General features: G+C 46.6%; 1 protein-coding gene, 1 long non-coding RNA gene and 1 pseudogene across 3 annotated transcripts; 1 reads left to right on the top strand and 2 right to left on the bottom strand.

Annotated features, from left to right (window-relative positions):
* Positions 1-2,274: 2,274 nt before the first annotated feature.
* LOC139041520 (uncharacterized) lies at positions 2,275-12,303 on the bottom strand. Its single transcript, XR_011496810.1, has 3 exons — positions 10,977-12,303; positions 3,973-7,281; positions 2,275-2,630 (listed from the first exon to the last, which is right to left on the bottom strand). It is a non-coding gene; the product is annotated as an uncharacterized lncRNA (long non-coding RNA).
* A 54-nt stretch (positions 12,304-12,357) lies between these two features.
* ATP5MC2 (ATP synthase membrane subunit c locus 2) lies at positions 12,358-19,611 on the top strand. Of its 2 annotated transcripts, none has more exons than XM_014836306.3 (5): positions 12,358-12,709; positions 15,475-15,541; positions 17,252-17,329; positions 17,871-18,064; positions 19,349-19,611. In XM_014836306.3, exons 2-5 carry the CDS (start codon positions 15,506-15,508, stop codon positions 19,461-19,463), a joined length of 423 nt encoding a protein of 140 aa, XP_014691792.2. In that variant the 5' UTR covers positions 12,358-12,709; positions 15,475-15,505; the 3' UTR covers positions 19,464-19,611. The 2 variants fall into 2 exon arrangements, with proteins under 2 accessions (XP_014691792.2, XP_070350171.1); XM_070494070.1 differs by lacking the exon at positions 12,358-12,709 and adding an exon at positions 13,860-15,360.
* On the bottom strand, positions 19,365-25,008 carry LOC139041519 (keratin, type I cytoskeletal 18 pseudogene; annotated as a pseudogene).
* Positions 25,009-26,849: the final 1,841 nt, after the last annotated feature.

Here is a 26,849-nt window from a genome sequence, read left to right as displayed (position 1 = left end):
GGTGGATGCCCAAGAAAGCTGGACTCATCTCCTAGAAGAGGGGTGATTTTTTTTTTCAGGGTTGGTGTTTTTTTTCTGGTTTTTGTTTGGGGAGTGATCTTGATTTGATGTTTGGGAGCATGGTAAGGTCAGAGGAGAGATGAAGTCAGCCTACCACTCTGTGCGTGTGTGTGTGTGTGTGTGTGTGTGTGTGTGTGTGTGTGTGTGTGTGTGAGAGAGAGAGAGAGAGAGAGAGAGAGAGAGGGAGGGAGGGAGGGAGACTGAGTCCTCTTTAGTAGATTTTTCTCCCTGATTTATGTAGAATTTTATGCAGGAATGGAGACAAAGCTGAAAAAAGGCATACAGGAGAACCATGCAGATGATTCTAGAAAATGACAAGATGCAATTGGAAGCTGTGGAAGGAGGTGAGGGCAGGGTCACAAAGGCCATCCTGCCAGGTTGCCTGATGTTAAAGAGAAGCCCTAGGAAAGGACACTAGCAGGACCCCCACCCAGAGGCTACCCTGGTGAGAACAGAACACACACAGCTACCCTTGACACACAGACGAGGGAGACTGAGGAGGGAGAGCTGAGCCAAACAACAACATGAGGGGTACAGCAAACCAATTTTTATTTAAGCATACCAGTTTAGAACACTGATGCCAGCCAACCACGCACGCTTGTTCAGATAATTATCCTCCTTTGTCTGCATACGTGAGAGGAGAAAATGGAGGATTTGGGCAGCTTCGGTTTCTGTGTAGCGGCTCCTCCGAGAAGTCAACCTTCGCCTGCTCTTTCATGTTACCTCGTCTCAATCTCTAGCCTGGGGCGATCAAGCGCCACACTCAGAAATGAACTGGACCCATCACTTGCCTTTTGATTACAGCCTGGTTGTGGCTATGTGCTCTCTGAATGGACCCTTGAGAGTAAGCATCCCGTATACTGGGAAACCTTTTCATTTAAACCTAGGGATTAAGGGGTGGGGTCACAGGAAGAAATGGGGTCCAGGGCTCCTTCTGCAGCTCTGTCTCTACTCCCCGTAAGCCAAGCCTTTCATGAAGCCATCAAGGTCTTCATATATACCTTCTCGGACAAGGACACCCATCTTATGACTGACAATACCACAGGCTGCCCCGATACAAGGAAATGAAAGATGAAACAGGGGATCACCACCAGATTTCGGCAGTCGAGGCTGGTGGAAAGAGCACAGGATTGGAATTGGAAAGAACAGGCTTTAAGACCAGGGCTGTCATTCTTTAGGTAAGTGATCAGAAGGGGCTGCAGACCAGAAAGCTCTAATGACTTCTACAGGTCACACAGCAAGCAAATGGCAGGACCGGCTCAAGAACTCAATTCTCCACTCCCCCAATTCACTGTGTAGACCGCACAGTGTGGAATCAGACTTCCCGGATTCAAGTCCTGTCTTTTCTGCTTACTAGCTGCCCGAGTTTCCTCTTCTGTAAAGTGGGGATAATAATCTTACCTACTGCACAGGGTTGTTATTAGGATTTAGATAATTCATGTAAAGAAATCAGCACATCTAGCACATAGTAAGTATTCAATAATAGCTGTTTTTACTATGATGATGGACAGTTCTCACAACTCACCAACCTGAATGACATAAATTGGCAAAAGGTATTCACCAAGGCCTGTAAAATGCTTTGTGATTTAATCACTAGGCCTTAAGGGAAGGGGTGAACACTGCCTTGAAAGGACTGTAGGCTCTCTGTTTTATTGACTCTAAAGACCACTTCTCCCCTCAAACCAGTCTTACACCTTTAAGTCTGCTAGAACTAAGTTCATATAGGAGGGGTGCACTCGGAACAGTTACATCAGGGGCTCGTTATTCAGTCGTTTCATTCATTCATTCATTCACTGAATGCCTAGTTGAAAAGCAGCATGGTTCATCAAGCCATCAAACCTGTATTGAGGGCCCATTATGTGCACAACACTTTTATAGGCCATTACCAAACTGTGAGTCCATAACATTATTAGCACCTCTAGTGAAGAGGAGATATATATGTATACATATATCTCTCTATATACATACATATATATATATATACACACACATACATCATTCATCTTTGCATCCCCAGCACCTAACACAGTTCAGGCACATGGGAACTCAATAAATGTATACTGAATGAACATACAGACACCGCGGGAAATAGAAGAGAAACAGAAACGTAATTCCCGCCTTTAATAAACTTAAACTCTAGCTGGGGACAGAAGACTTGCCCACATGAAAGAGTAAGCACACTGTACAAGACAGTAAACACATTGAGACCGTGAATAAGTTCTAGGTGATACAGACTACAAAGAGCTCAAGGGAGTGAGGGAGGGTGGTGGGCAGGGATGCTTAGCATGGAAGGAGCGGACCTGAATAAGGACTGCAATTTGGAGTGGCTGAGAAGGAGGAAGAAAGCATTTCAGCTGCAGGAGTAGCAAGAGTGACAGCATGTGGTAAGAATCTATCCTTGCTCAGGAACAAAACAAGAGCAAGCTGGTAAGAGGGTCAGTCTCTGTGCTTGAAACATAGAATCCATGTTTGCAACCATGTGTTTCTCTGACCATCTTCCGGTCATCAAGAAATGATGTTTGGATTTTCTATTCTTTCAGATTATTCACACCTTCTTCCTCTATCTTAACCTGAAAACCAAGAACCAAAACAGTAACCAGCTGCTACTGTCAGCAAAACAAACAGATTATAAAAGCAATTACGTCGTTACCATTCTCATATATCTGCATACGAGACAACTTACTCTTCCTCCTTCCCCCACGTGGTCCCAGCCTGAGCTGGGGTCATGACCTCCTAGATTATTACTGCCTCCCTTATAAACTCCTTTACCCAGACCCACTCCTCTTAGATGTCTTGCCTGAAAAAAACGTCCTATTTTTTCCCCAAGCAACATGGTTACTTTGAGGGAAGCATGGTGTGAGTGGGAAGGAAAACATCATGAATGAGTGGCGGTTATTAAATACCAGCTGCTTTGCACATAATAGCTTATTTAATTCTCACAATAACCTTGTGAGGTAGGTATTATTATCACCATTTTACAAATAAGGCAACAGGCTCAGAGAGTTTGCCCAAGTTCAAAGAAGAGTAGATAAATATCAGAATAGAGTTCTGAACCCAGTCTATTTGATTTCAGAGCACACGCCCTTAGACCCGGCAAGAGGAAGCTCTACCCCGGAGGCCTCTTTTAGAGGGCCTCCTTCTCCTCCAGAATGAGGATAACTTAAGGCCAATGGGATATGTCTACCCGGAGCCCATGCCTCCCTCCTCCTAGACCATGCTCCCGTTGCCAGAATGCCCTGCCAAGCAGCCCCAAGCCCACTTCCAGGGCCTCTTCCTGGGGCCCAAACTCCCGTGAGCACAGAAGGGGCTGGTGGACGGCACAGCACCAGCCCTGTTGGCCAGGAGCGGCATGGAGTTTAAATGTGTGGCTGCACCGAGCACACACTTTTGTGTGAGACCCTTCCGAGAGTGGGACAGAACCAGGAATGGAAAGAGAACCCACAGACCAGACTGGGGGCTGGAGGAGTCTCAGAATTCTAAATATAAATCTTCTAGTTGCTATTGATATACTGTCAAGATAAGAGGGTAGAACATGTTTTATTTAATAGTTCAGTAGCTTTGATTTATAACTTTTACATATTTAGTCGTGTGGTAGGTAGGCCTATATTTTTTTTATCTTGCCCTGGCTCCACAAACATTAGGGACAGGTCTGCTCATCTCACTATAGCCCTCTGACTCTTTTCCTCCTGCCCTTCCCATTCTGTGTTTTACACCCAGAAAGCCCCTAGACTTGCCCACCAAGCAATTCACCCCCTTTATTCTCACAGCTTCCCAAATCCACTTTTCACCTGAAATTTTTCAGCTCATCGCAAAAGGAGGTACTGATTTCCTCACCCTTGCCCTTTCAGAGTGGCCAAGACTCCTCCTGCTATTCCCAGCCTAAAGAAGAGGTAGCTAACTTACAGGGCTTACCTGTAGTCATTCTACTGTCTGTCCTGCATTTTTCTGTCCTCTATGTCTGGGGGTCTTCGAGCTGCAGACAGCACTCATCAGTGGCTCCTGTGAGCAGCAGGCCTGTCTTAGCCACTGTAGACAGATATTGGGGAAGATCCTTGTTCTTGGATGAGCTCCCAGTCTAACACACAAGGCAGGGCCTAGTGACTCAGGCAGGGTTAGAAAAGCAAGGACAGAAACAGAGGTACCTACATGGTGGTTTCAGTTTCATTCCCTGGGCTGCAAATGGAGGGAGTAGAGCCCAGAGAAAAGGTTAAATTCATGCAGGGTCATTGGGCACAGGAACACACTTAGAGGAAGGTAGCCTAGCGGGTAGGGCTCCTAGGTTGTGGAGCCTATCAGAGTGGTTCCTGGAATGTGGCAGCCAGGCGTAGGAGAATCAGGGAATGGCACCACACAGGGACCCAGGCCAGAACACTGAGCACCACCTTCATCTCTCCTTTGTCCTTCACCCCCAAAAACAATCGCTCACTGAGGCCTATCCACTCTTCCTTCTAAACCTCTGGAGCCTACTTCTCTCCATCCTCACTATCACCCCAGAGCTCAGGCCACCACCATCTCCTACCTGGATTACGACAGCGGCCCCCTAATGCACTCCTTGCCCCCAGATGCCCCGTCTTATCCATTCTCCGCACTAAAGCTAGAATGATCTTTCTAAAATGCAAATTGGAGCTTCTTACTCTCCTTGCTGCTTTCTGGATAAAATCCAAACACATTAGCTTGATGCTCAAAACGCTTCAGGATCTAGCCACTAACAACCAGTTTCATCTCTCTGCATGCTGCTGTACCCACAACTGTTCGTTCTGGCCACAATGAATTACTTGCCCTTTGTGGAAGAGACCGTGTAATCCCTCACTCCAAAGCTTTTGTACTACTGCTTCTTCTCTATGGAACATCCTTCCATTCCCTCCCTTTACAGGTCCTTCAAGAGGCTCATAAATGCCACCTCCTCCTGGAAGCCTTCCTTGACTACTACTTCTCAGAACTGGGATGCTTGTCCTCCCCATGTGCTCCCATAGCATCCAGTGCTTGCCCATCTTATAATACTATCGCACCGTGTTGAAATTATTTGCCTTTTAATTCTCTGTATTCTCTGCTAGACTATAAACATTTTAAGGGCAAAGACTCTATCTTATTCACTGTTCAATCATTCACAACACTCCTGCTGAGAGCCTAGTACGTGCCAGGTACTGTTCCAAATGGTGAGGATATAGTGGTGAACAAGGTCCCCGCCCTAGCAGAGCTTATCTTCTAGTGGGGAAAAAAAACAATAAAAAATAAAAGTAAAACTATGATAAGTGCTAAAAAGAAAAATAAAGGAGGACAAGGAGATAAAGAAGGGAAGGTGGTAGGTATTTAGATTGGGTGGTTGGGAAAGGCCTCGCTAAGGAGGTGATATTTGAGATGAGACCTAAATGGAATGAGAGAGTGAGCATGATCTGGAAGAATGTTCTGGGCAGAGGAAACAGCAAAGGGCCTGAGTGAGAACAAGTTTGATGTGTCTGAGGATCAGTAGGAGCCTAGTGTAGCTGAACCCTGGATTTTTTTTTTTCCTGAGGAAGATTTGCCCTGAGCTAACATCTGTGCCAATCTTCTATTTTGTATGTGGGACACCTGCCACAGCATGGCCACTGACGAGTGGTGTAGGTCCATGCCCGGGACCTGGCCAGGGCTGCCGAAGTGGAATGTGCCCACCTTAACCACTAGGACACGAGGCCAGCTCCCTGAACCCTGCAATTTTTTTCTACAAGTACTGGAAAACTACTGGGAGGTTTTAAGTTTCGTTATCTGGTCTACATTTTAAAAGATCACGTAAGGTACTTACTGTGTAGATAGTAGACTGTGGCAAAACCAGAAGTGAATCAGGAAGACCAGCTAGGAGGCTATTGTAGTGGGCCAGCAAGAGATGTCAGTGGCTTGGACCCAACTAGATTTTGAAAGTGGTAAGGATGAGCAAACGGGGGATATATTTGTATTCTCAGTGTCTAGTATGATGTCTGGCTAGACAGTCAATAAATATTTGATGAATGAATTAAGAATTAATTAATCCAACTAAATGAGAACTCTGAGCTGGAACTGAGATCATCCACCCTTTAAGCCTCTACTAAAATCCCAACCCCTCTACAGACTGGAAGTAGACAGCTGCCTCTAATGAAGGATCAGCACTAAGCTATATATTTGTTAATTCCTAAAAATCAATAGGGAGACGACAGATAAGCTATGCAGGAAAATGGGCAAAAGACATACATGAATAGGCATTTTACAGAAGAGGAAACATGAGTAGCCAATAAATATATGAAAAGATGCTCAACCTCATTGCGAACCAGGCAAATACAAATTCAAACCACCAGGAAATACCATTTTATATCCAACAGATTGACTCAACACCAAAGTTGATAAGGACAGAGTAGCAACCAAACTCTTATATACTTTGCTGGGCACAAATATGGGGAAACAATTTAACGTTATCTAGAAAAGTTGAAGATTTTCATAACGTACCAACCCAGCAATTCCCATATATATATTTATCCTGAAGAAACTCTTGCCCAGGTATACTAGGAGACACGTACAGAAGGGTTCTGACAGCATTGTTCATAAGGCAAAATGCTCAAAACAAACCTAAATACTCATCAACGGGGAAATTAATCAACAAATTGGTGTACTATTATACATCAATGAAAAATGAATAAACTACACCTACGTACATCAACATGAATGAATCTTAGAAACATAATATTGAATGAAAAAAGAAAGCAAAGAACTCCACAAACAATATTATATAAAACTCTTATGGGCCAGCCTCGTGGCCGAGTGGTTGAGTTCTCGCGCAGCGCTTTGGAGGCTGGGGTTTCACCGGTTCAGATCCCGGGCGCAGACATGGCACCGCTCGTCAGGCCATGCTCAGGCAGCGTCCCACATGCCACAACTAGAGGGACCCACGGCTAAAAATATATATACTGCTGTGTACCAGGGGGCTTTGGGGAGAAAGGAAAAATTAAAATCTTTTTTAAAAAATTATAAAATAAAAAAAGTTAAACGGGGCCGACCTGGTGGCGCTGTGGTTAAGTTCGCACGTTCCGCTTCTCGGTGGCCCGGGTTCACCGGTTCCGATCCCGGTGCAGACACGGCACCGTTTGGCAAAAAGCCATGCTGTGGTAGGCGTCCCACGTATAAAGTAGAGGAAGATGGGCACGGATGTTAGCTCAGGGCCAGTCTTCCTCAGCAAAAAGAGGAGGACTGGCAGTAGTTAGCTCAGGGCTAATCTTCCTAAAAAAAAAAAAGTTAAAAAATAATCTCTTAGAATGGTAAAGAAAAAGGAGGGGAGGAGGCCAAAATAAATAATAGATGGCAAAAATATGAAGAAAAACCTTGAAATGATAAACATAAAATTCTGGGGCTACAATAGGAGAGAAGCATGTGGGACCCCTCAGTGGTACTGGTAATGGTTTTTTCTTTTCTTTTTGATATCTTTTATTTATATATTTATGTGAAGGAGATTGGCCCTGAGCTAACATCTGTTGCCAATCTTCCTCTTTTCACTTGAGGAAGATTGTCGCTGAGCTGACATCTATGCCAATCTTCCTCTAGTTTACGTGGGATCCCGCCACAGCGAGGCCTGATGAGCAGTGCTAGATCCATGCCCAAGGTCCAAATCTGAGAAGCCTGGGCCACAAAAGCAGAGTGCTCAGCACTGGGCTGGCCCCCTTTCTTTTCTTAAATCGGGGGGTGGTTTAAAGGGTGTCCATTTCATTATTATGCTTCATGATTTATCTAAAATGTCAGCTCTGGGAAGGCAAGGATTATTGTCTCGTTTTGTTCATGTCTGTGTTTCCAGCACCTAGATCTGGCACAAAGTAGGATCTCAATAAATATCTGTTGAATAAATGATATGCATTACTTGCATTCTTTTATATGATTGAAATATTTCATACTTTTTCAAAAGGAGAAAAAAACCTAGTTTAATCATGGTGCCCCCTTGATCATTCTAGCTGGAAGTCATACTGCCTCCTCAACTCCTGTTATCTGTACGACTTATGAAATCTTGCTGCATTTTAGTTATAGATTTACATGTCTTTCTTACTGATTATAAATTTGTGAAGACAAGGGATTTTGCTTTCCCCTTTTTTATTCCCACTCACATTATGTAGCACAATACCTTGCAGATAGTAGATGCTCAATAAATAGCAGATTACTCAAAGTCACAGGAAACAACAGCAAACCAAGAAGAACAGATGTATGCTATCTATCTATACATATATTTTTTTTTTTTTGAGGAAGATTAACCCTGAGCTAACATCTGCTGCCAATCCTCCTCTTTTTCGCTGAGGAAGACAGGCCCTGAGCTAACAGCAGTGCCCATCCTCCTCTACTTTATATGTGGGACGCCTACCACAGCATGGCTTGCCAAGCAGTGCCATGTCCGCACCCGGGATCCGAACCAGCAAAACCCGGGCTGCCGAAGCAGAATGTGCGAACTTAACTGCTGTGCCACTAGGCCGGCCCCAGTGCTATCTATATTTAAAGCTGAAAGAGAACTTAATAATCATCTAGTGTTTTCCTACATTTTGCAGGCGAGAAAACTGAAATCCAGAGAGGTGAAGTGATTTTCTCAAAGTCACATAATTAATTAGTAGTATTCCAAACTCTAGATTCAGATTTCTAGTTTGCTGTCCTCAGCTCTCCATAGTATATCACAACGACTTTTATTTTTTGTTTTATCTACGTGTGTTCCTTGGCTTGGGAGCCACCACATGGCAGGGACCAAATCTGTTCACATAGATACTTAATCATGGCTTCTAGTTAATATGTAGGACACGTGCAAATTCATCAGACAAATTCAAAGGAACTTAGGTTCTTCCCCAGCAAAAATTTGTTTGGCCATCCTTCTGCCACCAACTTTCCCACTGATCCCTCCCTCAGAAGCCTGGATACTAAAGACCCTTTCCCTTTCTCCATCTACTGTTCTCTTTCTCCAGAAGTAGGGAGGTTTACTGATGGCTCACAGTCCTGCTGTCCTGGGGAACCGATTTAGCAAGAGAAAGTAGAAAATCCATCAGTCAGTGCCCACCAGCCCCAGGAGCTTGAAATTAACAATCCCAAACAAATAAAGGAGTTCAAGACCTAAGAATAGTCCTTATCGGCAGTGCAAAGGTACCACTTCAACTTGTACCAAGTTGCCTGTTTAGCAGAAAAAAAGAGAATCCTAGAAAGTGAACACTGGATGAAACCTTAGAGATCACCTACTTCTCTCCCTGATTTTTCCAAATGAGGACACTGGAGCTTCCAGAGATGAAGTAACCCGCTGAGTTACTCAGCTAGTTAGCCGCAAGGCTGGGACTAGACTCCCCGTCTCCTGCCTCCAAGACAGCTGTTCTTTCCATGCCACGTGCTGGCAACATGTGCATCTAGCAAAATGCCTCATACATGAGCCTCGTATTGGTTTCATCAGGAATGAAAAACAAATTACTCAAACCCTTCCTCTTCTCTCTGGCAATTTTTTTTTCTTTGCATTTCTTTGTGTCCTGTGTTCTTTGTATCCCTCTGATGTTTTTCTCCATGAATCCCTATCTCTGTTCGGGGTTTCAGACTGAACTGTGGCATGCCAGCATGACTGTCTGGATTTCTCTAAGCCACTGTGTTTCCTGTCCAAAGGCAAACGTGCATAAGCCAATGAAGACTCTTTCTTGGTGACCTTTGTGGAAAAGACTTAGAATTTCTATATGAGAGGTGCTGGACCTCCCTCCTAGCCTATCCTGTCAATTAAAATGAGTCTCTGGCGGCCCTGAGGGTTGTTAACCAATCCTAAGAAAGGAAAGATCAATCTCATTTCCTCGTCACCACTGTGCAGGGAGGCTGCTAACCAGTCAGACTCTGCCACTAACAGTCATTAGAAAAACTGGCCAATCAGGCCAAACTTGTTATATGGTCTGGTAGGAAAAGAAAGGGCTGACTGGAAAGGATAGTTCTGGCTCCACACCCTTTCCTTCCTGGACTCCAGTTTTCCCTCAGTGAAGTGAAGGAAGGACCCTTCACCAAACCCTAGGTAAAGATTCCTAGACCCTTAGCTAATGTTCTCTTGGGTCATCTTCTGTTGCCTTCAAATTCACCCCTCCCGCACATGCCTCTATCCACTTCTTGTAGTCTCACTATTCCCCTACTGATCTAATTTCTGGCTTCAGACCTAGCAGCAATAGCCCCCAGGATTCTCAGCCCTCCCCACAGATCTCCACCTACCAACCTGTGAAATAACTTGTTTTGCATGATTTAAGCAGGTAAAAAAGTTCACTAAGTGATAGTTGTCTCTTTTGGGAGATATCATTGCAAAGACCTTGCAATAAAGTCTCTAGAGAGTAGAGCAGAATTGAGTTGCAATGCTCCTAACTATAACAACTGTTTTTATTGTTGTTATTATTATTGCTAGCATGTATGGAACTCTTACTGAGTTCCAAACATCTTGCCATAAGCTTCACGCATATTATCCTAATATTCGCTGTGGGGTAAGCACTATCATTATTCCCAATATACATAGGAGGAAACTGATTTAGAGGGCTTAAACACCTTGTCCAAGGTCACACAGGATTTGAGAACCCAGGTTTGTGTGAATCCAGAGCCCAGTGAATGGGAGTGAGGGAGAATCAAACACTGCAGGCTGTCACAGCTTTGGGGAGCAGCCAGCTTTAGCTTCCTCACAGGCCTCTTCTCCAATCCTCCTTTGGGATTGTTAGCAGTATCTGAGAGGGGCCCGAAATTGTCGCAGCAAACAGCTGCAAAGACCGTCTGGTGCCGGCGGCCCCTAAGAACTTTTCGCCTCGGAGGACGTGAAGCTGAGAGCTGAAAGGAATTCAGTATGGGCGAGGGTGGGGGTGTCTGCGGGCTTCAGGGATATCCTCGCTCGCCTGTCTTCCCTTTCCCCTCACAGCATCTTACTCGGTGCCTGGCCCCACTCGGTACTTGGTAAATACCTGTTGATTGATTCGCCAGGATTCCAGCTCCTTTCCTCACGGACCCCCCACCCAAGTCAACAACTGGAACGGGAGAGACATTTGGGGATTTCAGGGGAACCAGTGAGAATCCTCCTCGAGCTGGAATCGCGGATTTAGGAAAGGCGGGAAGTCCCCCACCCCTCTCTCCTCGCCCGCTTCTCCGGTTTCTCCCCACTCCTTCCCCTCCCTCTCAGGAACTCAGGGCCATAAAAATGCAGATGGAGGATCGGTGTGAAATAACGGGCCCATATAAATCCCTCTGCCGCCCGCCTGCAAGATGGATTGGCCGCATTGAAATTCCTCCGCGAGGATAATTAAACTCGGGGCCTCATCCGGGCAAAATTACATTCCTGTAATGGCGTCGCTCGGGGTCCCGGGAAATTGCTCCGTGGGCTTTCAGCGGCGGTTTTTATCGCCGGCCGGGGTGTGCCTGGCTGCGGCTCGCCTCTCCTCCGGGACCGTAAAGCTGCTGCCGTGATTTATCCTCCCCTTCTCCCAAATCCGATTAAATGGAGGAGCTCGGGGCCGGGGCGCCGCGGGGCCCGGGAGCCGGGAGGGGGCGGCGGGAAGGACGGGGCCAAGGAGGGGAGGACAAACGGCCCCGCAGAGGGTGGCGGATTTGGCTTTATTTACAGCCGCGGCTTTCTTTTTTTTTCCTTTTTTATTTTTTATGGGGGTTTGGTGAGCTTTCCCCGTCTTTCTCGGGCTGCGTTCAAGCCCGATGTCTGGCCGGCTGGGGTCTGGACAGGGGGGCAACTAGGTAGGCCTTGCCGCACTCGTCTTCCTAAGGGGCCGGGCAGACCCTGTCTGGGGGACAGAGGCCCAGAAGAAGAGATGAGGGCCGGGAAGGCCCCCACTTCCTTCCATCGGGGAAAAGACACGAGGGGGAAGCCGAGGGGCTTCCATGAGAGCACCTCATGGAGGGTCTGCTTGTGTCAACTCTGGTAGATGAGCCTGGGCAGAGGCACGGGCGTGCCTGGGGTGACCTCGCCACTCACTGCAGGTCACTGATGCCCGTTATTCCTTGTCCGTCTCAGGACTCGGGAAAGAAGGCTTAGGGTTAGGGGGCTTGAGTCCCAATCATCTTCAGCCCCTATCTTCTGGTGCGCTGATGCTGCTTCCCTCATGGCTGATCACTGGGATAAAAAAGGGAAATAAAGGCGAAGCCACCAAGGGCAGCTGGGGCATTTTGCTGTTTGCCCATTGAACAGGTTTCCCGTCCGTAAAGCCAGGGTCCCGGGCCAGCAGAAAGAAGGAATCCCACGACTTCATTTTCCTCCTGCTACATTTTGGGCACTGAACCCCAATCCCGATTGCGTGCTATTTAACACTGAGTTTCTGAGTAGGTTTTTTTCCTCTTTTTGCAATGTGACTGCGCATGCTTGGAAAGGGAACTCGAGTCCAAGATCCAAACGCTGTGCAGACCAAACCGCAGGCCACGTTACAGATCGGCTTACACTGCGGAGTTGTCCTCATTTCTGCACACGGTCGGCTCCGCCTGCAGTTTCTCCTCTCCAACGCCAGGTGGAGCGACTGATCGGATGCCACCACAGAGCTGGCAGGCGGCGCTGTGGCGCCGGGGCCGACCCTCAACATTGCAATCCATCTATCCTTGGCGGAGCGACTCGTTGGTTCGGGCCGCGCAGGCGCCGAGCCTTCCTTTCGCTATTCCCGCCCCCCGCCCCTCTCTGTGTTCTCTGCAGTGGGAGCAGGTAAGGCCTTGGACCCTCGCGCCCGCGTCGCGCTGCGCAGGCGCGCGGGCACCCCACTTCGCGCGGATGCTTTGAGGCCCTTACCTTGCATGCTCCCACCCCGGTCCTCACGCCCCCTCTTGCTGCTGGTATCCCCGCGCCTTAGGGCTGCCCCTTCCGCGTGCTGGTGACCTCCAACCGCGCGCGCCTGGCGCCATCTTGGATGTCCCGTCGGGGGAGGGTGCCTTGGACCCGGCGAAAGTCGCATCCCAGAGTGTTCATTTCACCTCTTCCGACTCAGCCCTTATAAACGCTCTTTTCTCACCCTCTTGCCCGTTCAGAGTTGTCACCATCCCCAGAGTCCCCCCTCCTCTCCTCTCGACTCGTGCCTGCCTTGTCCTGAAACCTTCAGACTTTCGGCCCCAGCACCTCAGGTGCCGAGCAGTGGAAATAGTAGATCGTCTAAAGCCACCAACTCCTCTAGTCAGCGCCCCTCCATTTAAAAACTAAACCGTGAACGTGGCAGAAGTGAACAGAACAGTCCAGCCCTTGAGGCTGTGGCCCGGGAGAGCTATGGCAGAGAAGAGGCCGGTTTCCTTGGAACCATTGGTTCTCTCCCACTACTGTTCTCTTCCTTCCACTCCGGGGAAGTTGGAAAGAACGCAAACGGTGGACTAATAGGTTTTCCATTGGAGGTAGCAGCCCCAAAAGGATGGGACAGTGCCAGCAGGGGATGGTCCCCACATGCCAGCTCTCCTGTCAAGGGTTTACTAGGAGTGCCCAGACTCGGCCTTCAAGAGGAAAAGAAGGTTTAAGGAAGGGAGTGGTTAAGTCAGCAACCGTTTATTACCATGACTCATCGACGCTGAGGAAGAAACCCAGGATGATTTAGGCCCTCTGGTTCTGGATAGTGCCTGATCCGAGGTGGTGTAGGCTGACAATTGCAGACTTGGCCAGGCTAGGTGACCACTGAGGGCATCTGCACTGCATGCTGGCTCCCTTAATTGCCACCCTTTGCTGTGGGCTTATTACATGCCAGCACCACATTCGGTTCTTTACATATGTTATTTCATTTAATCCCCCTAAGAACTGTATTTTACAAATGATGATATTGAGGTTTAATTGCCTTGGGAAAAAACGGTGCTCCCTTTTTTTTTTTTTTTTTTGAGGAAGATTAGCCCTGAGCGAACTACTGCCAGTCCTCTTTTTGCTGAGGAAGCCTGGCCCTGAGCTAACATCATGCCCATCTTCCTCTACTTTATATGTGGCACGCCTACCACAGCATGGCTTGCCAAGCGGGATCCGAACCTGTGAACCCTGGGACACCGAGAAGCGCAACGTGCGAACTTAACCGCTGCGCCACCGGGCTGGCCCCCCAGTGCTCCCTTTTTTAAAGCTGTAAAGAAATTTGGGGTTTTAACCCAAGAAAACCTGAATAGTCGGACAGGTTGAATTGGATTAGAGTTACATATGGGTCAAAATTAGAGTTCTAGACGGGACAAGAGTTGAAGATATCCTTTAATCTACAAGTAACTAAGATTCTGGATTCAGAAGTGTAACCTGGGAAAATATGAGTCCAACTCATTTAAGGAAGTGTCATTTAACATGCCTAAATAATCATGGTATTTCAACCTGTAGCATATTAGAAAGCATTGAGTTAAGAATGAGAAGAGTTCAAGACTGGTTTTAAGACTGTGCTCTCAGTATACCTAAGAATCATTTGAGAAGCTTGTTTGAAATACAGGGTACTTGGCACCTTATCCCCAGAGATCTTGACCAGGAAGGTCTAAGGCCCAAGAATATGCATTTTTAATTCATACATCATCCCTACCCCCAGATAACTCTAGTTCAGATGGGCCTCTCACTTGGGAAACCCACTTGTAGGTTTAATTTTAATTCACCCACTCTTCTCAGGTAAGTTCAATTCTACCAGCTTAAGTGACTACAGAGTGTCAGCATTATTTTAGATCTTTGGGATACAAAATTGAATACCCCTTAGTGTGATGGTGAAAACAAATACTTTAATAGTCATTGCTAATTAGAGTACAGTTACCTGTCGCTTAACAACAGGATGTGTTCTGAGAAATGCATTGGTAGGCGATTTTGTCGTTGTGTAAACATCATAGAGAGTACTTATACAAACCTTGATGCCATAGCCTCCTACACACCTAGGCTATATGGTACTAATCTTATGGCCCACTGTTGTATATGTGGTCCCTCGTTGACTGAAATGTTATGCAGCGCATGACTACTGGCAGTTCCTCACTGATACGCCTCACCCTGTTAATGTAGAAAATTGAAGTATTTTGAGGAACCAAATAATTTCTTTCAGGTAATTCAGGAAAAAGATTGTTGGAGACCGTTGCAGTGTCTTGGCCTTCAACAAAACTCCCAAGAGTCTTTAAAGGCCACTTTTTTAGGCCCAGACAATGAAGTCTTGAGAAGGATTCCTTTTGAATGGAAGCTGAGGAAAACTTAGGCAGAGGACTTTGGGGAGATTCCTCTGACAACCCCAACTCACGTGGCTATGGAAATGGATAACAGGTCTTAAAGCTGGGACCAAGTGGCTGTTCAGACCAGGGCAAGTCACTTGATTCTAAGGAAATCTTGGAAGCTGTGTGGAGGAAATCTTGACTTCAGGGTTCTAATTCCATCTTTGCTGATGGCTTGAGGTCAGTCACTCTGCTCTCTAGGCCGTTTAAATTTTCCAGAGCACCTTTTCTGCCTATAAGGATGTCCTTTGGTGCACAAGGACAGTATTTACAATGCTGCTTCTGTAATTCCAGCTCTCCTGCCACCGCCCCTCATCCCCTGAAAATGTATGCCTGCGCCAAGTTTGTCTCCACCCCCTCGGTGAGTACCTCCCTTTTCTAGGAGAGGGTTTTTTTTTATTTTTAAAGATTTTATTTTTCCTTTTTCTCCCCAAAGCCCCCCAGTGCATAGTTGTATATTTTTAGCTGTGGGTCCTTCTAGTTGTGGCATGTGGGATGCCTCCTCAGCATCGCTTGATGAGCAGTGGCATCTCCGCGCCCAGGATCCGAACCGGGGAAATCCTGGGCCGCCGAAGCAGAGTGCACGAACCCAACCACTTGGCCACAGGGCCGGCCCCTCCAGGAGAGTTTTTAAGGAGCTGTGTCTTGTCTCTTCCTTCTCAGACTTTGTTCTTCACAGCTGGGCTCAGGGAAGGCCCTTTGCTGTGCTAGCCTGGCAGGTGAGAGTGAATGCTTACCATTCACCCCCCTGCCTCATATCCCTTGGAGGCCAGTTAATTCTTCTCATCCAGCCATCTTAAGAGTAAGAGTATAAATGAGAATCTAAACTGAGATCAAGTTATTCCTTTCCTGAAACTCTGTGTTCGTATAAACTGGAACCCAGCCAGAAATGGTAAACATGAAGTAGATTGCCTCACATGGACTGGATATACGCTGTGTATAGGATCTTGTCCTGAGCGTCAGAGAGCCACAGCTAGGCGTTCCTTCTGGGAGCTTAAAGTTGGGTGGGAAGCTCAACAGCAGATAAATACACACAGGAAAAATATTTGACTCAGAAGAAATTAGAAATTATTAGATGGTGCAGACAATTGGTTCATCCATCCATAAGTGAAAAGGAGCAATGCTATTAGTGGGTACCATTTATTGAGCACTTAGTATGGCCAGCACTGAGTTTTACCAGTTTGTATACATGATCTCAGTTACTCCTCCAGTCAACCCTGAGATATATTATTCCCATTTGATAGATGAGAAAGTAGACTTAGAAGGACTTAAGTGGCTTGTCCTAAGATCACACAGCGGACATAGAGCTAAAATTTGAGTCTAGATCTGTCTGACTGAAGCCCTGGCTGTTAAACTACCGTGTTGTCTGCTTTGGAGACACTGGCTTGGGATTAGTCAGAAAAGGCTGCCAGGAGGGGGTGAATTTTAGGCATGGATCTTTGTGCCAGTTTTCCAGAAGGATGTGTTTAGGGAAGGATGCTCCAGTCATTGGCTTCCTTCTTATGGGCTGACCATTACCAATATATCTCTATTACTGAGTGAAGCAAACGCTTCTGAGGCTTAGATTTCTTCCCATTCTCAAGGCCTGTAAAAGGGTTCAACGCAGGTAGGTAATTCCTTCCAAAAGGAAGTAGACTTTCTTCTCTCTCTCTCTCTCTCTGTCTTTTTTTTTTTTTTTTTTTTTGCTAAGGAAGATTCGCCTTCAGCTAACATCTGCCAGTCTTCCTCTATTTTGTAGGTGGGTTGCCACCACAGCATGGCTGCCGACAAGTGGTGTAGATCTGCACCCAAGAACCAAACCTGGGCCACTGAAGCAGAGCAGGCCGAACTTAACCACTAGGCCGCAGGGCTGGCCCCTAGACTTTCTTCTCTTAAAGCAAAGGAGATGCCTGAGAAATGAGAGAAATGATGTGGTTCCTGAATCTAGAATTTGGTAAAAGTAAAAGAATGATCCAAGATTCTGTTTAAGTTGGGAAGAATGAAGGGGGCATCCAAGTAACAACTTGGGATGGTTCTGAAACTCCTCTCCAGAGCCTTCCTTGACCATCTTGCACTTGTGTTGTTTCACTAGGTCAGGAGCACCTCTCAGCTGCTGAGCCGATCACTGTCTGCAGTGGTGCTGAAACGACCAGAGACACTGACAGATGAGGTACCTTATAGGTGGAATCGGGCCTGTGGTTTGGGGGTAGGGGGTAAGGAGGGTTACCTGGCAGAACCAGTAGGGGGAGTGCTGAGGACATTATCACAGACTAAAATTAGTGAAGGGTCAAGGCCATTGGCTTTAGTTAAGATAGAGGACAGTTGATACCATATATGCTCTAGTGTTCCAGCTTTTGCCACTGACAGCACATGCCCATGTGTGCTGCTGCTAACTGCCATTACCTGACCTAGTTTACTGACTTCAATTGGGAGCATTTAGTCCCAGAAGATGATCTTCTTGGGGCACCAAGAACAGGCTAGGGCTTCAGTCTCTGACTTCTCAACCATACCTGAATTTTGAAGGTATTTGACATCCACCTCTTGCATTAAAAAGTTCTGCTTGGCAGCATTGTAGGGAGTTAAAAGACTTTTCTGTTTGGGGGAGAAACCATGGGATTTGATAGCACAAAGAGTTTCAATGGTATAAAAGTTTCCAAAGCAAAAAAGGAGTTTCCTAAAAACTTTAGTTTCTGTCTGCTTCTTCTTCACAGACCCTCAGCAGCTTGTCAGCCCCACGTCCCCTGACCTCACTTATTCCTAGCCGCGGCTTGCAAACCAGCGCCATTTCAAGGGACATCGACACAGCAGCCAAGTTCATTGGGGCTGGGGCTGCCACAGTAGGGGTGGCCGGCTCTGGGGCTGGAATTGGGACTGTATTTGGGAGCCTCATCATTGGTTATGCCAGGTAAGATGGACCCTCCGTATGCTTCCAAAGGTCTGGGCAGAACTATTTGCGGATCTATAGCTGCATTATCCTATATAGTAGCCGCTAGCTACATGTGGCTGTTTGAATTTAAATTTTAATTAAAAGTACACAGGGTTTAAATTTTGTGTACTTTTAATGTGGCTCAGTAGCCACATGTGAGTAGTGGCTACCATATTGGAAAGTTCTATTAAACAGCTTTGGTTTAGAGTAGGAGTCGGCCAACTAAGGCCAGAGGGCCATATCTGGGCCACAGCCTCATTTTGTATAGCTGAGCTAAGAATAGGTTTTACCATTTTAAAGGGTCATGGGGAAAAAAACAGGCAACAGAGACCATATGTGACACACAAAACCTAAAATATTTATCATCGAGCCCTTTACAGAAAAAGTTTGCTATCCCTGCTCTAGAGCCTCAGTCAGCATAGTGGCTTCGCTGCTGTTTTTCCCCATCCCCAGGAATTCCCCCCGTCACTCCTGGGAAAACTGCCTGTGCAGCCAGCCCCACAACTCCCTGACACTTGGGTCCTCACCAACTCTGGGCAACTCACTGTTAGAACTAAATTAATCCTCTGGAGACCCACAAGTTCTCTTAATGTCTTGGGGAAATAGGTTTATTTTTTAGGATTTGTGTGAAACAAGAAGCCTCACTGCTGCTGTGTCCATGATTCTGTTAAGAGCTGGTGTTGCTTTACCTTATCCATCAAGGCTTCCAAGGGTGACAGAGTAAGCGAAATAGAAGTTATATATTGACTTTCAAAGTTGGAAGTCCTGAGTCCCATTTTGATTTATATCGTCTAGACCTCACAGATCATTTATAGCTTCTTAAAGCCTGAAGTCTTGACTATTTTGAAATGAGAGAAGGTAGTCTGTCCCTCCAAACTCCCTTGTCCTCCAAAACAGAGTATTTCTAATCGTGTTCCATAAAGCCCTCGGGTTCTGAGAACACGCCCCAGAGACTGCCTTAGAGAGTGAACGGGAGGCAGTCGAACAAGCCTTTAAGATCCCCTGCTTTGATGCAATGGGTGATCCACTAGGGGAGGTAATGTTTGTACCTGGGCCATGTTAGAGAATTTTGGATTGTCCACTCCCTTCATTCGGTCTCTGTAGAGCCCTCAGGGTAAGAATTGGGCATGATGGTGTCACTCTGAGAGACTCATTACATAAGATGAGCTTGTGGAGGTGAATTCTCCATGAGCCCAGCTTTGATGTGTATCCTTTTCTTTGCGTGGGGTAGAAATTCAGTCATTTCTCCTCCCCTTCTCCCAGGAACCCTTCTCTGAAGCAACAGCTCTTCTCCTACGCCATTCTGGGCTTTGCCCTCTCCGAGGCCATGGGGCTTTTTTGCCTGATGGTGGCCTTTCTCATCCTCTTCGCCATGTGAAGAAGCCATCTCCACCTCCCATAGTTCTTTCTCCCGTGTCTCGTCTGCCCTGTGTGTTCCTTTTCCTATACCTCCCCAGGCAGCCTGGGGAAAGTGGTTGGCTCAGGGTTTGACAGAAGGAAGACAAATAAATACTGTATTAATAAGATGTTTCTTGAGTCTCCTGTGTGTATTTCTTTTCCACAGTTGGCTGAGTGCCTCGGAAGGAGTCTAAGGCCTGGAGGGTGGTGACGGTTCTAAACTTCACATGGGTCTGGGGCCACTTGTTCTTCGTTCTCTATGTCAGGCAAGCTTTATTTATTGGTTCTTCTTTTTAATAATTTTCACCTAGGATGGCCTGTTACTTTGACCTGTTGGGTCAGTAGCAACTTACTGTGCTGGCTTAAAATTTTGAGTAATGGGCTCTGTTCCCACTGCCACTCTCCTGGCTTTCACTGCCACTCTCCTGGCTCAGGCCTTCATTGCCACCCACCTGGTCTATTGCAATAACCTCTTAACTGGCCTTCTGCCTCCAGTCTTCCCTCTAGCATTTCCTTGTACCCACCACTGCCAGGTTAATCCTCCTTAAGCATAGGACTGGTTTTGCCATTTACCAATTCAAAAACAGGCTGACCTCAACTTTCTCAGCTTTATCTTTTCTTATTCCCATACAGTCTACCCAAAGTGAACTATTTGTCATTTTTCAGATACTTTCCTGTCTCTGGGCCTTGCCCTTTGGCCATCTCTGCTTTCTTTACTTGAATCTTTGCTCACTTTCCTCTTTCTCAAACTCTCCTTATTCTTTGTTGTTATTGTTTGTTTTTGTGAGGAAAATTGTCCCTGAGCTAACATCCATGCCAATCTGCCTCTATTTTGTATATGGGACCCCACCAAAGCATGGCTCCCAGGATCCAAACCCGTGAACCCCGGGCCACCAAAGCAGAGCACACAAACTTAACCTCTATGCCACCAGGCCAGCCCCTCAAACTCTTATTGTGAGAGGCAGCTTAAATGGTACCTCTTCCTCTCTGAAGCTTTCATCTGGTTTCCATCTGCCTTCAGTCAAATAAGCATTAATCCATATAAATGGCCGTAGAGCGTGTTGTATCCTTTGTACTGCTTGTGATCTATGATAAATTGGATTTGTGTGTGCATGAGCACATGTGTGTACACCTTTTCTTCTAAGTTAGATTATCAGTTTCTTGAGGCAGGGACTATGTCATGTTCATCTGTGTATCCCTACAAGTATCTGGCATGACGCATCTCAGCAATATTTTAGTCACATTTTTTATTTAATCATCAAACCAACCACCTCACTTCTCAAGTGAGGAAACTGACACTGGCAAATCAAAGGATTCTCTGAGGAACATTCACCCGCAGAGCTGGAGCCAGAGCAAGGATCATGTCTTATAGCCCAGGGTGTAAGACCACCACACTGTTGGTCTTGTGGGACTCTCCCCTAGGCCACTGTTGCCCGAGCAAGAAGGAGAGGGCAGGGTAAGCACAGATAAACCTTTTCCCTTAAAAACGCCTTGAGGGACTTTGGACAGTGGGGTTAGTATAAAGGTAAAGAATTATCTTTTCTAAAGGCTAGATAAACTTTAAGCCTTGCACATACTTGAAATAACTGGGTATAAATTGAAGTCCTTTCATGATAATGTAGACCACAACGGTTTTTTTGGTTCAATAAATGACTAATTAAAACCCAGGGCCAAGACTTGACCCCAGAGTAAACTGAATCTCAGTAAGCAGGTCCCCCCAAATCATTCCCCCTTGCCCTTTTGCTCTTGTGATCAGGGTTGAGAGGGATCCTATCCGCATTTGCTTCCGGATTACTTTCCTACTCCCAAATAACTATATTCTGGACTGTGGGGCTCTAAGTGGACCTCACAAGAACAGCTCCTCCAGCCAAGAGGAGGTGGAAAGTGCGTACTTGGAGATGAGGAATAGCCCTCTTTTTTTTTTTTTTAAGTGTGGTCCAGTGACCACTGAACTTTTTATTGGCCTACTGCTCCCCAAAGGGTACCCTGCTTCTGCGGCCTCAATGCCTCAGAACTTTGGTGTCATTGGTCTCGGACACCAATCTGCCATCCACAGTCCTGCGGGGGGTGGTCTTCTGGATGGTTTGTAAGGAGCTGCTGCTGTCCAGGGCGTCACCAAGACTGAAGTCCTCCCCGGCTTCCAGCAGGCGGCGGTAGGTGGCGATCTCAGCCTCCAGCTTGACCTTGATGTTCAGCAGGGCTTCGTACTCTTGGGTCTGGCGTTGGCCCTCTGCCCGGGTCTGGGCCAGCTCGGACTCCAGGTGCCGCAGGATCTCATTGAGCTGCTGCATCTGCATGGCGAAGCGGGCCTCCACCTCCCTCAGGTTGTTCTCCAAGCTGGCCTTCAGATTTCTCATCGAGTTCAGGTCGATCTCCAAGGACTGCACCGTGTGCCTCAGCTCCTTGAGTGTGGCCTCAGCAATGCCTATCTCTGCGGTCTGCGTGGTGACCACTATGGTCAATCTGCTGAGACCAGTACTTGTCCAGCTCCTCTCGGTTCTTCCGAGCCAGCTCTTCATACTGGGCTCGGATGTCAGCCATGATCTTGCTGAGGTCCTGAGATTTGGGGACATCCAAATCCACGGTCAACCCAGAGTTGGCAATCTGGTTCTGAAGACACTTCACTTCCTCCTCGTGGTTCTTCTTCATGAAGAGCAGCTCCTCCTTGAGAGCCTCGATCTCCGTCTCCAGCTGCAGCCTAGTGACATTGGTGTCATCAATGACCTTTCGGAGCCCATGGATGTCACTCTCCACAGACTGGTGCATGGCCAGCTCCGTCTCATACTTGACTCTGAAGTCATCAGCAGCAAGACGGGCGTTGTCAATCTGCAGAACGATGCGGGCATTGTCCACAGAATTTGCAAAGATCTGATTCCTCAGCTCCTCAATGGTCTTGAGGTAAGGCCACCAGTCTCGGACCTGGGGCCCCTTCTTCTCCAGGTGTTCCTGGATCTTGCTCTCCAGTCTCCGATTCTCGGTCTCCAGGCTCCTTACCAGGTCTCCAGGTAGGAGGCCAGGCGGTCATTCAGGTCTTGCATGGCCTCCTAACTCTGGATGCCTCCTACGCCCACCAGACCCCCGGCCATCCCCGCGGCCAGACCCCTGGCCCCCCAGCTGCCCCGGAAGCTGGAGGAGCGGGACACGGAGATGTGGGAGCCCGAGCCCCTGGCGCCTGCATAGACGCTGGCTGCGCTGCTGACCGGCCGGCCCCAGTGGCTGGGCGACTGCACGGAGCCGAGGGACTGGTAGTTGGTGGAGAAGGTGGAGCGGGTGCTGAAGCTCATGTTGTTCATGCGGGAAAGCGAGAGGCTGGGACTCAGGTTCTGGCCTCCAGAATAGCCCTCTTTTTGTTTTGGTGACCTGAGTTTAACCTCTGGTGGGTGCCTCTGTGGCCCATCCCTTCTCAGATCATCAGGTCAGAGTCACCTGTGCTTTATTTCTCTCCTTGGCCCTTTCTTTGGGATTGAATCTAGCTAACCCCTTAACAACTCAGGTGCTTGGAGAGAGTATGGCTTGGTGGCCCACGTGGGGGTTTTTTTTGCTCTCTGAGGTGAGCGATGAGATGGTGCTGCAAGAAGCTTGGAAGCAAATTTCTTCAGGAAGAGTCAAGGCAACCTCCTTTCAGGCCCCAAGAGATACTTCTTGGCAACTCAAGTTTCCAACAGCTTGAGGCAGAGGAGTGCTGTTTTAGTAGAGAGGATCCAAGAGCCAATTTTCTGAAGATGTTCCCAACTTTGATAACATAGAATGAAAGCTTTCTGCTTGTTCTTGTAGTTTTAGAAAGAGCGCATGATTTGAAATCAGGAAATGTTAGTTCTAATCTTTCCTTTTCATTGGGCACTGAGATGTTGGGCAGATCACTAACCAATAACTTTCTAGAACTTCGGTTTCTCCCCACCTACTAAATAGGGATAATAATTCTCATCCCAGGAGTTATGTGTGTGCACCAGGGGTACCTTGAGTCTTTGGAAAGGGTGGTGCTGTCAAAGTCCAATGTATATTGATTATAATTTGCTTTCTCATTCTCCAAGGAGCTCAGAGCACATTATAGGCATTTTTTTAGACAGTTTCTCCCTCTTTTATGGTTGACAGAAAAGAGAACTGAGTTTCCAAAATTTATAAAGTCTGGCCATAAAGCCTCTGGAGAGAAAACCCCTGGGGCTTGCTCTCCTCCTTACTTCTGTTTCTTCGAGTTAGTTGTGTTTCTTCAGTACCAGGGGAGGAGTGCCATCCTAATTAGAAGAAAATGATGTCCTTTGAAAATCATCTAAATGCTGAACCGCAGTAATGAGGAACCCTGTTCCAGCCTTCCTTTCAGGATTCATTTAGTTTGAGGCCTTCTCAGGTCATCAGGATGGGGAAGCTGCTGAGCAGCCACACTGGTGATTTAGCTTAAATTGGTGTCCAGGAACCCAAAGCTTGCTTTGTGTCTTACCTCCATTCAACAAAAAAGATGAAAGAATATTCAAGTTGAATTCTGAAATAGAAAAAGGAAGAAGAGTACCATCACACTGGTGAGTAGAGAATACTGTCTTAGTCTTCCAAGTTTTGAGCAATGAAACTTGGTCTTTATTGAGCCATATCTAAAAATATGCATTTTCTAACATGTATTCTTAGAACACGCTCTTGGGCAGCTTGGTGTTGTCACTGTTTGATGAGGAAAAACTAAAACATAGGAAGATTTTTTAGTCCCCACGCATTTCTTAAATGTCTTTATTTTTGAGCATAACCTCAAGGTACTGTGAGTCTTAGTACATTGTGATCACAACAACCAGTTTATGAATGGCAGAAGACGTGATGGACAGAGTGCTAGGGATGATGTCTGGCCTCCCACTGCAAATGCTTGGCTTCTTATTAGTGTAAATGGTTAGTTACAGATAGTTTGTTCTCACTTCCTTCCTCCTTCTACCCCAAAAGAGATCATTCCCTTTCATCTTTTGAATAAGTACTGTGGTAGGCAGAATTTTTTAAATGACTTCTTAAATATATCCTGCTCGAATCCCTGGACCTGTGAATTTGATGAGATGTCATGTCCATGGTTATGTTATATTACATGACGCAGTTGACTAAGGGAGACTGTCTACGTGAGCCTGATCTCATCACATGAGCCCTTACAAGCAAAGAGTGTTCTCAGGCTGGTGGCAGAAGGAGCAATCAGAGAGATTTGAAGGATGGATTCGATGTGCTGTTGCTGGCTTTGAAGCTGGAGGAGACCATATGCAAGGACTGGAAAGTGGCCTCTAAGAGCTGAAATTGAGCCCCTAACCAACAGGCAGCAAGAAAATGGGGACCTTAGTCCTACAACTGCAAGGAGCTGAATTCTGCCAACAGCCTGAATGAGCTTGAAAGTGGACTCTTCCTCAGAACCTCTAGATAAGAGCCCAGCCCAGTCAACACCTTTCTTGACTTTGTCTTTGTGAGACCCTAAGCCGAGAACCCAGTCAAGCTTGCCTGGATTTATGATCCACAGGACATAAGATAATAAATGGATGTTGTTTTAAACCACTGAGTTTCTCATGATTTGTTACGTCGCAATAGAAAGCTAATACAAGTGCAGTCTTCCATCTGGAAAAGGAGTGAGGTTTCATCTGAATCTTGCACTGAAAGGAAACTCCAAAAGTTGGCTTATCTGACCCTCTGCCTCCTAACTTTGTTGAATCTGATCTAGCTCAGGACGGCTAAACTAGGAAATACCTTTAAACAAAAATTGTATGCCATACTCTTTACTATAACTGTTTCATTTGTGTGAAGTAGGTATTTCTTTCTTGTTTCAATGGATGAGATAACTAAAACTCAGATTCAAGAATCATGACTTAGTCCTTGAGGTTACCTAGGTAGGAAGTGATAAAACAGAATAGAAACCCATGACCAAAGCTCCTTGCATTATATCACGCCACAAGGTATGGGAGCCAGGATAGCCCTGGAGGGGAGAGAAAGACAAATCTGGACAGTTTTTCAGATTTCTCAGTGAAGATGATTGATCTGTCTTTCTTATAATTACTACCCCTGTTATCTTGCAAATAGGCAGAATTTTGCCTACCCCTGGGTTTATTTTACCCCACTGCTCATTCCCTGGGTTTCTGGGCAGGCTCAGTTTAGTTGGTTCAGCTCTGCCCCTAAGATGGATATTTTTAACCATTGTGGATTAGAGCCTTCCAGGAACTGTGTAGCTGCTTTTACAGAAACCAACTCTGGAGATCTTGCTGGGGCAAGTGGTTGTGTGTGTGTAGGGATGGTATCTGAGCATGAACAGACTTGCATCCCCTTTGTACCCCTAAGGCCTTTCCCTCCACATCTCCCAACAGCTGGAGCAGGGACTTTTAAGTTTCCAAAACATAGCAGCATAGGGTAACAAACAGCTAGCCCATAACTCCCTTAGCAGCAAGAGAATAGTCAGTGGGGATTTAGCTCGGGGAAAAATTGTGTAGTGCAAAAGACCCATAAAATTTTTGGAAAGCAGCTAGGCCCTATGGAGTTGACCAGATTGAAAGTCCCAGAATCCGGGGTTCGAGTCACTTTTGGTTAACTCTTCTTGTGCTTCAAGCTCCTTCCCTTGTGTGAAATGGGCATATTTCCTTGAGGTGTGCCTCCTGGAGATGTCATAGAAATAAGTGAAATTAGATTTTAAAACTTCTTGTTGGAGACCCAGATCTTGTGAATTGTCTCTATCTCTGCTGTTTCTTAGTTACCAATTTACAAGGAGTAACTTAACACCAGGATTCTCTGCCAGTGCTAAAATTAGACTCCACCACTCTGGGCCTTCCTTTTCTCCTTTTGTTTTTGGGGCCTGAGGGAAACATATGTGCTGCTGGAGATAGTAAACTAAAGACTAAAGAAAAACTTTTCCCACTAGAAAATACTATTTTCATTCTATCCACCTCAGCCTTTTAAAGAAGGAACCCAAATCTGCCCCGGATTTTGATTATTTGATTCACTCATGGAAATGGACTTGGGAAAGCCTAAGAATCCTTCGGAGTGAGCGAGGGAGGAATAAACAGAATTGGAATGGAGACAAGCTGGGCTTCTGATCTCTCCAGCCAGCCTCCCTTTCCCTGCCAGACAGGCTTTCTGCCACTAAAACTTCGATGTTCTCTGTCACATCACAGAAGGGCCTGGAGATACTCCTAAGTGTGCTGACATCTTTTCCGAGGGTGGGAGGTTCAGGTATTGGACACTTTTCCTGACCAGAGGTCTAGGGAAAAGCTACAGGCAGGGAGGGAGTCAATCTTTTCCAGCTGCAACCTAGAGAGAAAAGGAACAAATTCTTCACCAGAGAAGATTGTGTAAACAGTGCCTTTGGCCAGAGCCATAGAGTTGAGGAAGCAAAGAAAGAGATCTTTGTTCTCCCCTACCCTAGCCGGAGCAC

The sequence above is a fragment of the Equus asinus genome, chromosome 22, assembly GCF_041296235.1.
Source record: "Equus asinus isolate D_3611 breed Donkey chromosome 22, EquAss-T2T_v2, whole genome shotgun sequence".
Lineage (NCBI taxonomy): Eukaryota > Metazoa > Chordata > Mammalia > Perissodactyla > Equidae > Equus > Equus asinus.
This window is presented reverse-complemented; position numbering and strand designations above follow the sequence as displayed.